This window comes from Cottoperca gobio, chromosome 15, assembly GCF_900634415.1.
Source record: "Cottoperca gobio chromosome 15, fCotGob3.1, whole genome shotgun sequence".
In the NCBI taxonomy this organism is placed as follows: domain Eukaryota; kingdom Metazoa; phylum Chordata; class Actinopteri; order Perciformes; family Bovichtidae; genus Cottoperca; species Cottoperca gobio.
In genome coordinates, this window is record NC_041369.1 from 7936744 (window position 1) to 7950515 (window position 13772).

A 13772-nucleotide genomic window follows, 5' to 3' on the forward strand; every position below is an offset into this window, starting at 1 on the left:
CTCAGTTTTACAGTTTACTGGAGTCTGGAGACTCAGTCTGACAAGGCAAGAAAAGTCATCCATCATCTAACATTAGGGGGAGCTGTCAGTTTGGATATTGGATTTGTATTAGTAGTATCTCTCAAGTGCATGCAAAGCTGCAAAATCACAAACACAAAGAGCCTGTCAGCTACTTTGGCAGAGGGTGTGATAGATGAAGGGGAAGAAGAAGTGCATGCAAGTTGATGACAAATCAGTGCCTTGGCTGCATGGGTTCGACCGTTCAGAATGGCAGCTATAGTCTAATAAGAAATGGTGATGGATCCAGAATGACAGATGGGGCATTGATGGGGTGCCGATGGAGATGATGTGTTGCCTTGTGGGGGCAGAGGACAGGAGTGGAGTGGGGCCCTTACCTTGGCTATGGGGGAGGAAGTGGTGTCTGAAAGGGGAGGTGGGGCGGGAGTCACTATTTCTGGAGCCCACACTGTTACTGCACAAGGAGGAGCAGAGCTTCTGCATGCCTGTCAGAGCCTCTGCAGGGAGGGGGGGCGTGAGACAAGGGACAAAAACCCCAGGAGCAAACCAGGCAGCAGAGGTGGACGGTGTGGGGAGGAGTTAGGAGGTGAGAAGGTGAGGGACAAAAGAAAAGGAAGATATACAGGGATCAAATGTCGAAAAGAGGAAATAAAAGTCACCCAGAGAGGTAAGGAGTATTCAAGATGAACAGTAAGAAACAAGGAAGAGTAGTATACTTTAGAGTGACAGTTCACCCCAAAATAAAAAATGCATATTTTTCCTCTTACCTGTAGTGCTACTATCAATATAATGGAACTAGATGGCACTCGACTTGTGGGGCTCAAAGCGCCCCAAAAGATATATTTGGTAAACTCAACATCAATGTCTCTTTCCAGAAACAATGACCCGGTTATGACCTCAAGAATCCACAGACCTTGTTGTGAATATTTTCTTGTAGGAACAATTTTCTTCTACCGTATTACTGCACAGAGGTAAGCATGCATCTACTCATGGACGAGAGGCTCATGCTCACGTAAATATCAATGGCGTCCTTCTCGGCTGAGCTGTAATGTTAGCTAGCTCAGGTAAGCTCAGAAGAGCCTCTCGTCCATGAGTGGACGCATGTTCCTTTCTAGATTGATAAATAGCAGTACAAGTAAGATTTTGGGGTGAACTGTCTCTTTAAAATCAAACTGTTTGATGTAAAGAATAACAAACTCGGACGAAATGGTGTTGTTAAAGGTGCAAAATTGACTTTACAGCTGTTATTCTGCAAAAGGATGGATTGCCCATCATGTGAAAGCAGAAATCAATAACATAACAACGCAATGTCAATTTTGGTGAAGTTCGTCTTTAAAGTGGTAAATAGATCAGAAGGAGGGAAGTGAGAACCTTAAGGAGAGAGTCATCTACCTGACTAGTACAGACCTCATCGATCCCCCTTATAAAAACCAGCTGACTTTATCTTGAACAATGTAATAATACACATGTGCCACACACGTACACACACTCACCTCATACCTGTCAACATTGGAATTTCAAAATAAGGGAAATTTATTGGCGGACTCCGTCCATATTTTAACAGCTCTCAGCCCCCCACCCCCTACCCATACAATGTAAATGCAAACACATAAGGGACGGGTATATACATTCAGGAAATACATGTTTATTTAAATTATGTATTACTTGTACAGACATGTTTATAAGATTGATGTATTATATTTGATGAGTTATTATCATCAATTTATTTGATGAGTGATGAGTTGTGTGGCTTTTGTTTCCCCCACGAGGACTTCCTTGCGATGTCAGAGTCTGGAAACATGTCCGCGTCACTGCGACTGAAATCATCGCCGAAGCTGAAGGCTACATTATTTTTGGCGCAAAGCATCGACATCTTTCCCTCAGCTTTGGTCTACTTGATCTGCCTCTGAAACAGTTCTTATCACACATGAAGTCATTGACAGTGTATGTTTTGTGCCTCTTGGCGTGCTTGTTTTGGACGATTTTTCATGCTGACTAACATCGCTTATTCCGCCTGTGTGCGATGCTAACATCTGAGCGGCACACTTTACAATAAGCACAGGTTGTCCCGACTCTGCTTTTAATAAATAAGGGAAGGTCTCCTCCCATTTGTTCAGGTACTTGCATAAAGTTTGGACTTGTTTGGCAGGTACAGCTGCGTCTCTATCTATCTCCCGTTCACTGTGACTCATCCATATTGTTTTCATATTCTGTGTGTTTACTGGCGGATAACGTTTTTCAGCTAAAGTTAAACATAATACTGCCACCTGCTCTACCGGAGGCCACTGTACACCTTTTTTTAATTAGGTCTAATTTACTTTTTGAAAGGTTAAAAATACGGGATAATTACGGGAAAATATTTAAACGGGAGTACAGAGGGATGGAAGGAAAAACACAGGATAATCCCGGGAAAAACGGGAGGGTTGACAGGTACGACTCACCTGGCCTGTGAAAATGCTGTGGCGACCGTGACAAGGTGGGGGTGTAACCATGGCGATTATAAACGGGTGATCCTATGGAACCCTGACTGGTGGACCTTTGGAGGATGCGTTCCCTCCTGTCGTAAGAGCCCTGACACACACACACACACACACACACACACACACACACACACACACACACACACACACACACACACACACACACACACACACACACACACACACGAGTCATTACACAAACTTCTGGGATTAACGAAAAAATACTGATATGCTGCATTTGCACCCCAAACAGTGGACAGTGAATTTGACAAAATGATATGCTCACATCACCAGATGGAGTTGGCGACATGTTTCTTGAGGACTAGGAAGAATGAAACGAGTCTGAATTATATTTTTGTAGTTAAGACCTTCTTTGAAAACAAGACAGTATATCAAGATAATGTTAGACTGCTTCATAGAGGCAAAAGAGCAGAGACAGCCAGACATAAATATCAGTTAACAGCCTTTAGAAAACATCACTATCTGCTGATCTTCCACATTTTGCAAGCTGTGTACCTACAACACATATGGACTCTTTTTTATGTGATGCACACCTCTGCTCTTTCCTTAAGGAACATTTATCATCACCAGCACACGGTGACATATCTTACCTTGTCATCGGGCAAGGGGGAACGCTCCCTCCTGGCAGTGTGGAGCTGTGAGGGACGCAGGAGTTCAGTACTGCTTAAAAGCTTTAAATACAGCATGAACATTTTTTAAATGTTTATTAATCCTTCTTTTCTTCTCTATTACGAACTCTTACTAGAGGAAAACTTAGCCGACAACAAAACAGAGGATCATTTGAGGAATATTTCTCTTTATGCACAGTACTGTATGTGCATGAAGATGGTACGCATGCAGGAGAAATCACATGCAGTCTGTGTGTTTACCTCTCCCACACTTTCTTGTCTCTCCTCTCTCTCATCCAGGGAGGTGGTGTACAAAGGTTCATAGGTAATAAGATCAGGGCGCTCAATGTCATAAATGGCTTTGACTTTTGGAATGGCAGCTAGGTCTCGGTAATCAAGGATCTCATTGTCTACTTTTGCCTAGGGAGACAAATAAAGACACACATGCGTACACACACACACACACACACACACACACACACACACACACACACACACACACACACACACACACACACAACGGTAAAGGGAGATTACTACTGTGGTAAATGATATTACTGAACAAGGTGTAGCTGTCAAAAGAGCCCGTTATTAAAAGGGGAATTACTGGCTTGTAAGACGGAACAATATTGGTACATTGAATCAGAACGATCTATTAAAAGTCAATAACATTTCTTACATAGATCGTGTGACCCGGTGAGCCAGGTATGCTTGAACCAGGTCTGGAACAAATGCTCTCGGATGACGACCTCGTAGGCTGTGAGAAGAAAAACACACATAAGTGTCTGTTAGTCACAACTTCTGTCAGGCAGTCAGTCTCCCATGATCCACAGCCCACTGCCATCTGCACATCACCGAGAGTATTACCTAAAACACTCCCGACATTACAGGGATCGGCTTTTATACTGTATGAGCGATGAGAGGGAATTGCAAACCCTGTAGTTACATTTTATTAATAACATGAGGTACTTTGAAATACTAACATGTCATTTCATGATTATGTCATTCATTTGCAAATTTGCAAAGTGAATGAGTGCTTTTTAGCACCGTGATATTATGTCCTTAAAAACGTCATGCCTGATTATTGGAAATGATCAGTTTGAATGGCAGCAGCGGGTCTGAATGTAGCGTAATTAAAGGGATAGTTGGATTCTTTTAAAGTGGGGTTGTAAGAGGTATGTATCCATAGTCAGTGCATTACAGCTCTTTCCGACATGGAACTGAATCTGTTATCTATGCTCTCGCATAAGCCACCAGACTCCTTTGATAAAAACTGTCATTTTATATCGCAGAACATGGTTCTGCTTCCTCGAACGGTTAGTTTGTTTGTGTCATTGTGTGACTTTGGTTAGTTCAGATTCACCAAAGTCACTCAATAACTAACCTACTATATGGAGGCGGTGGTAGCAACTTCAGCAACGTCCGTGCTATGCAAGGTAAAATGAATGTTTTTGTCAATGGAGTCTGGTGGCTTTGAAGAGAGCGATATAACGGCTTCAGTTTACCGATGGAAAGGGCTGTCTCTGGCACGGCAAATCTATTTAAATATTTAAAATTTGTGATATATGATATATTCTAGATAGCGTAAACTTATAATGATATTGATTTTCTTTTGGTTGGCCTTTTTAGGTTGCTAAAATACAGCAGAACATTGCTTTGCTTCCGTGTCGGTATTCCTGTCTGTTCCTCCAAACTGGGAGCTTGCCGACCGTTATCAACTGTAGGTAATACTCTGACTATGGACATCATACAACCCCTCTTCAAAAAGTCAGAACTATGCCTTTAAATTAACTTTTCACCGAATGGGTACATTTATAAAAGACATATTGGTAATCCGTGATTTTGTGTCTGCTCCTCCAAATGTGTGCATGTCTTTGTCTCATGCACCTTTGATATGAGCGTAGAATAAGGCGTTAATAGACAAGACTGAATGGCTCCATATGACACAGAGAGGTACACTGCAGGCTGTCACCAGCAGATGGCAGCATACAGTGCAATACAGTGTCCTATGTACATGGTGGAACACAGGATGATGCCATCTCATAGCCAATAGCGAATACAGTACCTGCCTTTCTGTTTTTTGGAGGAATAAGAGGGACGGAGGCAATAGCTGTGGAGGAAGGGAGAGGGGGGTTCACAGGACATCACACAGGGGTTGTGCCTCTCCAGCCCGACTCACAGTTCACACATGTAAATATTATGCACATGAACACATATGCAAAGACACACATACACACACGCACACTGCCCCAAAAGGCAAATTACGTAAACCACAGAAGGTTAAGGTTTAACGGTTTCTCAAGGGAGTGGGAACAGCCCATGAAGAATCCCTTGTTACATATTCCAAATTTCTATCTTTTCCAGGAAGACATGTGTCATGAGACACGAACAGAAAGGTGCTTTCAGTCAAGACAAAGTGATGGACAATGGAGTCAGTGAGGCCCAGATTCCTACCCGCTCCCTGTGTCTCTCCTCTGTTCTGGTGGTGTTCTTGCAGCCGGGATGCCACACTGTTGATCCTGAGGAGGAAGACAGAGAGAGAATACATTGAGAGCCATATAGGGAAATAAAGTATATTTACATTATTGAAATGCATTTTGCATATATGATTAAATGTGTTCCATATTGCTGTTATTAATATCCATAAACTGCATATACATACAGATAGATGACAAATGAGGTATTACATGGGTTATTAACCGACTTAATTAAAGGCTCTCTAACACATACCTGGTACACAGTACATAGGAAAAAATGTATTATGCAAAAGACGATTAAAATGACTACACACTGTCAGTAATAGGTGTATAGAAAATAGATCTTCATCAGGCATTAAACTCACAATATGAAACATCCTCTCAACACTAGTGCTACAGGCTGCAACAGCTAATCAAAAAAGTTAAAAAATAAAATAATATGTTTTTTATTTCCAGTCCAGTATTTATTTTTCCTTGTTTTTCTTGTTTACCTCATTTTATTGATGTTTTATTTAAAATATGTATATATATATATATATATATATATATATATATATATTTAAAATAAAATATATATATACATATACATATACTTTGATTGTGTAATTGTCTCCGTTTTGACTGGTTGTTGCAGCCTGTTTCTCTAGTATAAAGGTTTTATATTGTCGAGGGGATTACTATGACTAGTCTATGACTAGCATATTGCATTTTCAATTCACGTAGTGATGACATTATACAGGAATTCCAACTTTCTTTGACAAGTTATAGGAAATGTATGTATGTAATGTATTCATAGGCATTTTGTACTAACAATAGTAAGGTACTGTATGCCATTTAATCCCCATGCCAACAGGTTTCATACCCCTAACCCATACTTAACTATTCAGGGGAGCATGCAATTCCTCAGTTTCCGTTAAGCTATAACTAAAAGTTTTCATGTCGCAGTGACAATGCAGGTTCCTCTCACCTTGCAGATACATCTCTTCTCCTTCTGTGAACATCTGATTGCACCTGCTGCATCGCGCACAGCTGGGGTGGTAGTGCTTATCTCCTGCCTGGAAAACACAGAGCGCACAAAACAGACTTGACATCACAGGAAAATGAAGCTCAATGAAGCCTGCAGTAAAGTGAGCGAAGCGGAGCTGTTGCTTAAAGGAAATAAACCCAGTGCTATGCCTGCTCTCAGCTACACCCTGTTAGTGCAGAGATATTTTCATCAGATCCTGTGTAACCGCTCTCTCTTCCTTCAAGAACAACTGTTGATGACTGGGCAGCTGTTGGAGAATATGTTCTCCCTGAAACTGGTATTCAGGTTTAATGTAAATATTTAAGGTGTTTCTCAGAGTTCATGTGGGCATGTGAAATCATTTAATGCATTCCCAGTGGTGGAAGAAGTACGGTACTCAGATCCTTTACTTAAGTAACAGTAAGATTCACACACTGTAAAACTACAAGTAAGTCCTGCATTCATTATTCTACTTGAGTAAGTAAAATTCCTCAATATGCAAAATGGCCGCTTTCAGAGACCTTAATTATGGAAAGTCTAAAAAAGATTATATATATATTTTTAATTTTATGTACAAAAAATAATAAGTTATTATCAAGTGCTACCTACTAATTGGGGGCGGGGAGTAATTCAGATGCTCTTCCAGTGATGTGGGCCTTTAATCTCTAAAAATGAATCATATTTAATAAGTTGACAAGTAACTCAACTTTAAAATAAATGTAGTGGAGTAAAAAGTACAATATATCCCACTGAAATCTAGTGGAGTAGGAAGTAGCATAAAATAGAAATACTCAAGTAAAGTACGAGTTCCTCAAAATTGTACATAAGTACTGAACTTTACTTTCAGTCACTGAATCCCAAACATATTCTCTTCCAGAAAGAAACAAATGGTAAGAATGTTTAGGTATTATTGAATGTGACGGCCATGACCTGCCTTCTACATCTGAGTGTTCCTCTCTGTGATAACGTGTATAATGCAATCCAATAAAACTGATTTGACGGCTTGAGCGCCTGAATTTCCATCTACATTGATGGGGCACTTTGCATGCAGGGAGCACCATTATAAAGCCTGTGTGAGACTTTGACCGGGGGGGGGGTGATAAAATACACAAATGAAAGTTTGCCTGCTGTAGAACAACCATCACTCAGTAACATTTCAGCTGGCAAATGGCCACTCAGAGATATGGAGCCTGATATTTTTACATTTTACAGAGTGGCGATAGCGAGCACTTCACAGCTCCTACCCAATACTCTCCTCATGAACACTGTGAAACAAAATAAGGCTCTCAGGGATAATAAAGGTACTTATGCTATATGTGAAGTGTTCCATTAAATGCTCTCCCTATTTCTCTCAGCTTTTAATAGCTGCATTAATTACCTGTGCATTAATAAGCCATTCATATTGCCCTCCCAGAGGAGTACGCAAACCCACCGATGGCTCCACAATATTTGGTCTTGGGTCAGTGATCAGACAGAATGCTGTGGCACTGGCCGCACTGATCCATTGGCAGCAGATCAGGGGTGATGCCTAGGCCTTTTCCTATTGTCATAAAGGCCTGCCTTAGCTCTGGATTACTGTAAGCCTGGCCGGCTGGCAAGCAGTGACATTTTCGTACCATTAAATGACACATAACTCGGAGTCTGATTGGATCACTGTCAGCAGAACAGACTTGTTGAAGAGACCAGAGAGCACGGCTGAGCGTCGAGGACAGAGGTGTTGGAAATGTTTAGGAGAAACTCGGCTCAGACAATGTTAATAACGTTTCGACGAGAGTTTCATAACAGCAGTATAACGTATAAAGTATTAATGAACACTGATAACTTCTGAAATGTCGCATCACATTAGGTGTTTTATGTAATATTTATATAATTTGCGGCAAAGCGAGCTTGTATGACCCTGTGCAAGCATGTGTATTGAGGCAGAGTTGGAAAGACGTAAAAATCTCCTAAGAATTAATCTTTTAGTTGAATACCATCATGTCAAGAGTCTACTTGGCTCAGTGACCAAGAGATTACACCGGAGATTATCAAACTACATTTCACAATTCCAATCCACTGCTACATCCTCTGTGTGGGAAGCAGAATTGAGACTTTGCAACCAACTCTAAAACTGTTAACTATTAACTTAAATCCACATAATACTAACATTCATTTGAAACTTACTTCCTTAGTGTATCTACTGTAATTGTAGTAATTAGATTCATTTTAAGAAATCAAATTCAAGTATAAAGTATTTGTTCCTGTAGAATCTTTCAAACGTACCTTAGGCAGGATTCATATGAAATCTATGTGCAATATTAAGTCCATCCGCATTTAATAGGGAGCCAATTAGAGGGATGTTGAAGCATGAAGAATGTGATGTGTGTGTGTCTCACCTCTAGCACCTTCCCCGTGATGAACTGATGACACGCCTCACACTGAACTCCAAAATGGATCTGGTAGTCCTTCTCACAGTAGGGGGCCCCGTCCCTGAGAGGAGACAGACGAATCTAAGCAGCAGGGACTTGACCGTGGAATATCATATTGTGTGTGATATTATATATACACAAGACGTATTTCCCTTTGAACAAAGAGGCCAAAAAAATGTTCATCCTCCACTAGCATTCAAAGTGAAGTTTTATTGTTTTGAACAATGTTTGGCTGCACAGCTTGAGGTGGTAATGACTGACCACACACAGGCTGCTGCTCGGGAAGGGTTATATGTTCACAAGTCCTTATTTATGGCAGTTTTACAGTAATTCTGGTCTGTGTTCAATGACATTTATGCAAATTGTGTATGGCCAGCTTGATTAATGCAAACCTGAAAATGATTCTTCACAGCTAAAGTAACTGGTCAACAGCTTGACTTGACAGTGAAATATCAAATTGTGTGTGTGTGAACCTTATGCAGGCCTGCATTTGACCAAGTAGCCTGTAATTACAGTGGATATGAGACACTTACTTGCTAATGTACTCCCCGGTCAGCACTTTGTTGCAGGCCTTACACTTAAAGCAGCCCAGATGCCACTGTTTGTCCAATGCTAAAAGAGCCTGTCCGTTCTTAATGTCTCGACCACATCCTGCACAATCTGCGAAAAAGCAAAAGGCGCTGCTTAAAAACAAGTGTTCTCACGACAAAAACAACAAGAAAATACAACAGAGCAAGAATTTACCTGTAGAGTTATTTAATGCTCACTTAAAGGTTTGTTTCATGTAAACATAACAATATTACAAATTTTAAAAATGCTAATTATAGCTTTCAAAGAGTGAGACGTCTTGTCAGTTCTGACCCAAGACACTAGATGGTGACAGAGTGTCACCGGCGATGTTCTGACAGCTGCCTCTTTAAATCACCCACATCCCTCCAACCAGGGCTCTAAAAGCTCCCTCCATATCCAAGTGGGATCCCAAGGCTCTAAAAGTGCAAGGGGTTGGTTTCTAAACTAACAATCTTCCTGTCATCTCTTCTTTAATGAATAGAGGATGAAAGCAACACAGAGCCCACCGCAGCCACAGGGGACGATAAATACGTAAGGCATAACGAGGTTGCGATGGCGACGTGAGGAGAATCAGCATGCTTTATTCATAGGTGACCTTGTCTAAAAGCTCTTCAAACGCCAACAGAGATATCAGTGGTGGGGAGGGAGGGAGGAAGGGAGGGAGGGAGAACAGGAAGAGAAGAAAGAGAAAGAGAGAGGAGGAGAGGAGTTGATAGAGGAGGAGTTTGAGGGCTGCACATTCCCTGTTCCAGAGGAAAGGAAATGCATGGCCATGCATTATTTAGCGAGACCTGTCATGGTGTTATTCATAAAGGAACATGGCTGGTCCAGGACAAGGCTGTGTTCACAGAGAAGAGGAGAGAATGAATGATACCCCAACATCATTCAGTCTTCAGGCATAACTGGGTTGCAGAAGAGTTTCTTAGAAAGTATTTTCTTTACAGTTATGTGGAACTGTTGAATAACTGTTTTCCACATTTTCCCTCTTTAATTTCCTCTTAACAGAATAGTTTGATCTTTTGGGAAAATGTGCATATTAGCTATCTTGCTGAGAGTTAAAGGTGAAGAATGTTACATATTTCGTGTCTGTCTGTTCTATTTTGAGCTACAGCCATCATTCACTTGTTTTATCTGTACAAAAAAGTGGAAAAAAAACCGACAAGCTGTAGATTAGCTGGCTTCATATTTAACGTATAACTCAGAAAGTGAGCATATTTTCCAAAATGTCAAACCATCCCTATAAGTAACTTTAAAGTTTGAAAAGTCATCACTGAGTGAACATTTCAAATCCAAGACCCAATGTTGTTTTAGCTGCACCATTTCATAAAATGGAAATGTTCTTTATATGCTTTATTTTATACACATTTCCCCAAAATTCAGCCTTACATTTTTAGTTTGTATACTTCTGGATCTCTTTGAGATTAAATTGATTTAGCTTTCATTTTGATTTTTAATCAAAGTAATTCAAAACTGAATTGAGGATTGCGTTGCCACTTTGAACATTGAAATGCAAATTGCAACATGCAACAAAGAGGCCAAAAAACACTCATCCTCCACTAGTATTCAAAGTGAAGTTTTATTGTTTTGAACAATGTTTGGCTGGACAGCTTGAGGTGGTAATGACTGACCACACACAGGCTGCTGCTCGGGAAGGTTATATGTTCACAAGTCCTTATTTATGGCAGTAATTCTGGTCTGTGTTCAATGACATTTATGCTAATTATGTGTGGGCAAGCTTGACTAATGCAAACCTGAAAATTATCACAGCTAAAGTAACTGGTCAACAGCTATTAAATGTCATGCATGAATCATACTTTCCAGACTTTCTAGAACTTTTTTAATTCCTTCAAATATTCCACTTTCACTATGAATCTCATTGCAAACTTCCCAATTCTGTGTGGAAGCCAAAATAGCGAGAGCGAATGCCTTCCTGTGCATTAAACCTGCGTGCATGTGTTTATTAGACAATGGCGACTTACTGCTGGAGCCCAGGATGTCCTTTGGTCCCGGAGACATGGGCTCGACACAGTACTGGCACAGGCAGTCCTTCCCATTGAAGGTCACCCTGTCCCCGGCGGGGAACGGTCGTCTGGAAGAGGGGTGACATGAACAATTGGTCAACAAGACATGAGCTGTGTCCCCGTGGTAAGTGTAGGAGTTTATTAGATGTGGCTTGCAGGCTGTCTGATGCGGTTTAAGATGACAGGACCTGATGATGTGGATGTGTGTCAACACTGTGCCCCCGAGGAGGCCATTTAGTCAGATGACACAGACGTGACACACAGCATGGTACTGTACATTGTCTACTGGAATACCTGCCATCCTGGACTTTGTTTGTCTTTCACTTCACATGATTCAGAGCAGAATTTCATTAGTATTGTTAATGAAAAAGATGCACAGACATGAAAGTAACATCTAGGTAACTCTACAGAGTAGCATTTGTGGGGATTTTGGTCAGAACTGAGAGATGTAATGGAAAATAATGAGAAAATGCAGGTCAAAGTCAGCCAGAGACATCTTTTAGGCATAGATTCAATCACAATCACAAGCTTAAGAGTAAATCTGGGGTTGGCTTTCACCCGCTGACCAGCACCTTAATCCTTGTTGACCTGGGGTGGAGGGGCTAACTTTGAATGTTGTGTTCACAAACCGCAACCGACAAATTCCTTTTAATTATTATGACCTATGGCACTTTCCAAGCCTCTTTAAATGGGTCTGTCCCCGTTTTCTCACTTTTAAGGCAAAGTACAAAGAGTTTTCTAAACATACAGATGTACAGTATATCTGTATATACAATATATATCATTACAATACAATACACAAGAAGTCTCTCTGGGTTGATCTGTGTAAAAGGAGTCCGTGTGTCTTACTTGCAGATGGTGCAGACGAAGCAGGCAGGGTGGTAGGTCTTGCCCAGGGCAGTGACCACTTCCCCCTCCACAAAGTCCCCACAGCCATTGCAGCGGGTGCCGTGCATGCGTTGGTAGTCCAGCGTGCACAGATAGTCTCCATTCTTCATGAAGAAGCCCCCCTGGGCGAGGTCACAGCCGCACACTGTACAGACATTGTCAGGTAATTTAGTGCTCTGCACATAAAACACATAAAGCATCCAACCATCAAGCACCCAACTCCTCCTCGCATCAATTGCTTTGTTAAGATTTGCTAGTCTGTGTAATTCTGCGTGGCTCACTGCCTATGTGCCTATGTTGCACTTCAAACTAGCTTATTTGAAGACAGTGTTCACTTAAACGATTGTACCTATTTGAAGCTATTGTACTTACAAGATTCTTGCTGTTCGGAGTTGTATCCCCATGATTGTTTGCACTTTTTGTACGTTGCTTTGGACAAAAGCGCCAGTGAACTGTAATGTAATGTAATGTAATGTAATGAATGAAATCGATGCTCGAGAAATTATTTCAACTGCTGTGTGTCCTACAATGTGAAGGTAAATCCTTTCATCAGTGTTCACAATAAGAAAGACCCTGAACCTTTTCTCTTTGAAGGAACTCTGCATTGACGGCTTGTGCTGATTAATGATCAGCACAACCACTGCGAGGTCTTTTTTTTGTCGGAGTGTTCAATGCAATAACAATTCTACAATTGTCTAGCCCAAGAAGTGGCCTTGCATCTGTTTCTAAAAATAACTGGCTCTAAATACTCCATACTACACTATCGGTCTCCAGCAAGCTTCCTTCAATTCAAACATAACCTTCTCATCTACACAAAACATGAAAGGCTGGCAAAGGCAGAAATAGTAAGTAAGGAACAATTTAGAGTTTCCGATATTGTAATGTTGCTGTGATGCTGTTAGCGGGTTTTTGCTACTACTGACCGCACGAATGCTTTACTATATCAGAAGAAATATGTCATTTAAACATTTGAATGTGGAATACTAAAGTGGCTTTCATCTGTGTGATATCATATGTGTGATGAAGGATTCATGGCTTTTCACTTTTTGGCTGGTCCATCATGAAAGACGGCAGTTTGACATGACTCAACATTAACTGTGTGTGATGTGCTCAAATCACCTGTGAAGGCTACAATAAGAAAGACTAAGATCTACAGCCATGCTAGCAGCTCTGTGAGGCCGTACTAGAGCACAGCAGTGCGTTGAGCTAAATGCTAATGTCGGCATGCTAAAAAGCTCACAGTGACAATGCTAGCATACGGATGTTTAGCATGTC

At 41.0% G+C, this 13772-nt stretch overlaps 1 protein-coding gene across 19 annotated transcripts in view; it reads right to left on the bottom strand.

Annotated features, from left to right (window-relative positions):
* The window catches only part of ablim1a (actin binding LIM protein 1a), a 47749-nt gene that overhangs the window by 10525 nt on the left and 23452 nt on the right, over positions 1-13772 (bottom strand). For 8 of the 19 annotated variants that reach the window (XR_003833503.1, XM_029449437.1, XM_029449441.1 and 5 more), the window contains exons 3-15: positions 12459-12642; positions 11568-11677; positions 9552-9678; positions 8986-9079; positions 6572-6659; positions 5582-5646; positions 5193-5237; positions 3807-3884; positions 3389-3547; positions 3110-3154; positions 2785-2820; positions 2460-2589; positions 396-515 (exon numbers count right to left, since the gene is read on the bottom strand). Coding sequence is in view for 18 of the 19 variants with exons in the window: in XM_029449437.1 (XP_029305297.1) it covers positions 396-515; positions 2460-2589; positions 2785-2820; positions 3110-3154; positions 3389-3547; positions 3807-3884; positions 5193-5237; positions 5582-5646; positions 6572-6659; positions 8986-9079; positions 9552-9678; positions 11568-11677; positions 12459-12642 (1281 nt within the window). In the remaining variant the exon portion in view is untranslated. The remainder of the gene's footprint in view (positions 1-395; positions 516-2459; positions 2590-2784; positions 2821-3109; positions 3155-3388; positions 3548-3806; positions 3885-5192; positions 5238-5581; positions 5647-6571; positions 6660-8985; positions 9080-9551; positions 9679-11567; positions 11678-12458; positions 12643-13772) is intronic. The other 11 variants (XM_029449446.1, XM_029449444.1, XM_029449445.1 and 8 more) reach the window with 3 other exon arrangements.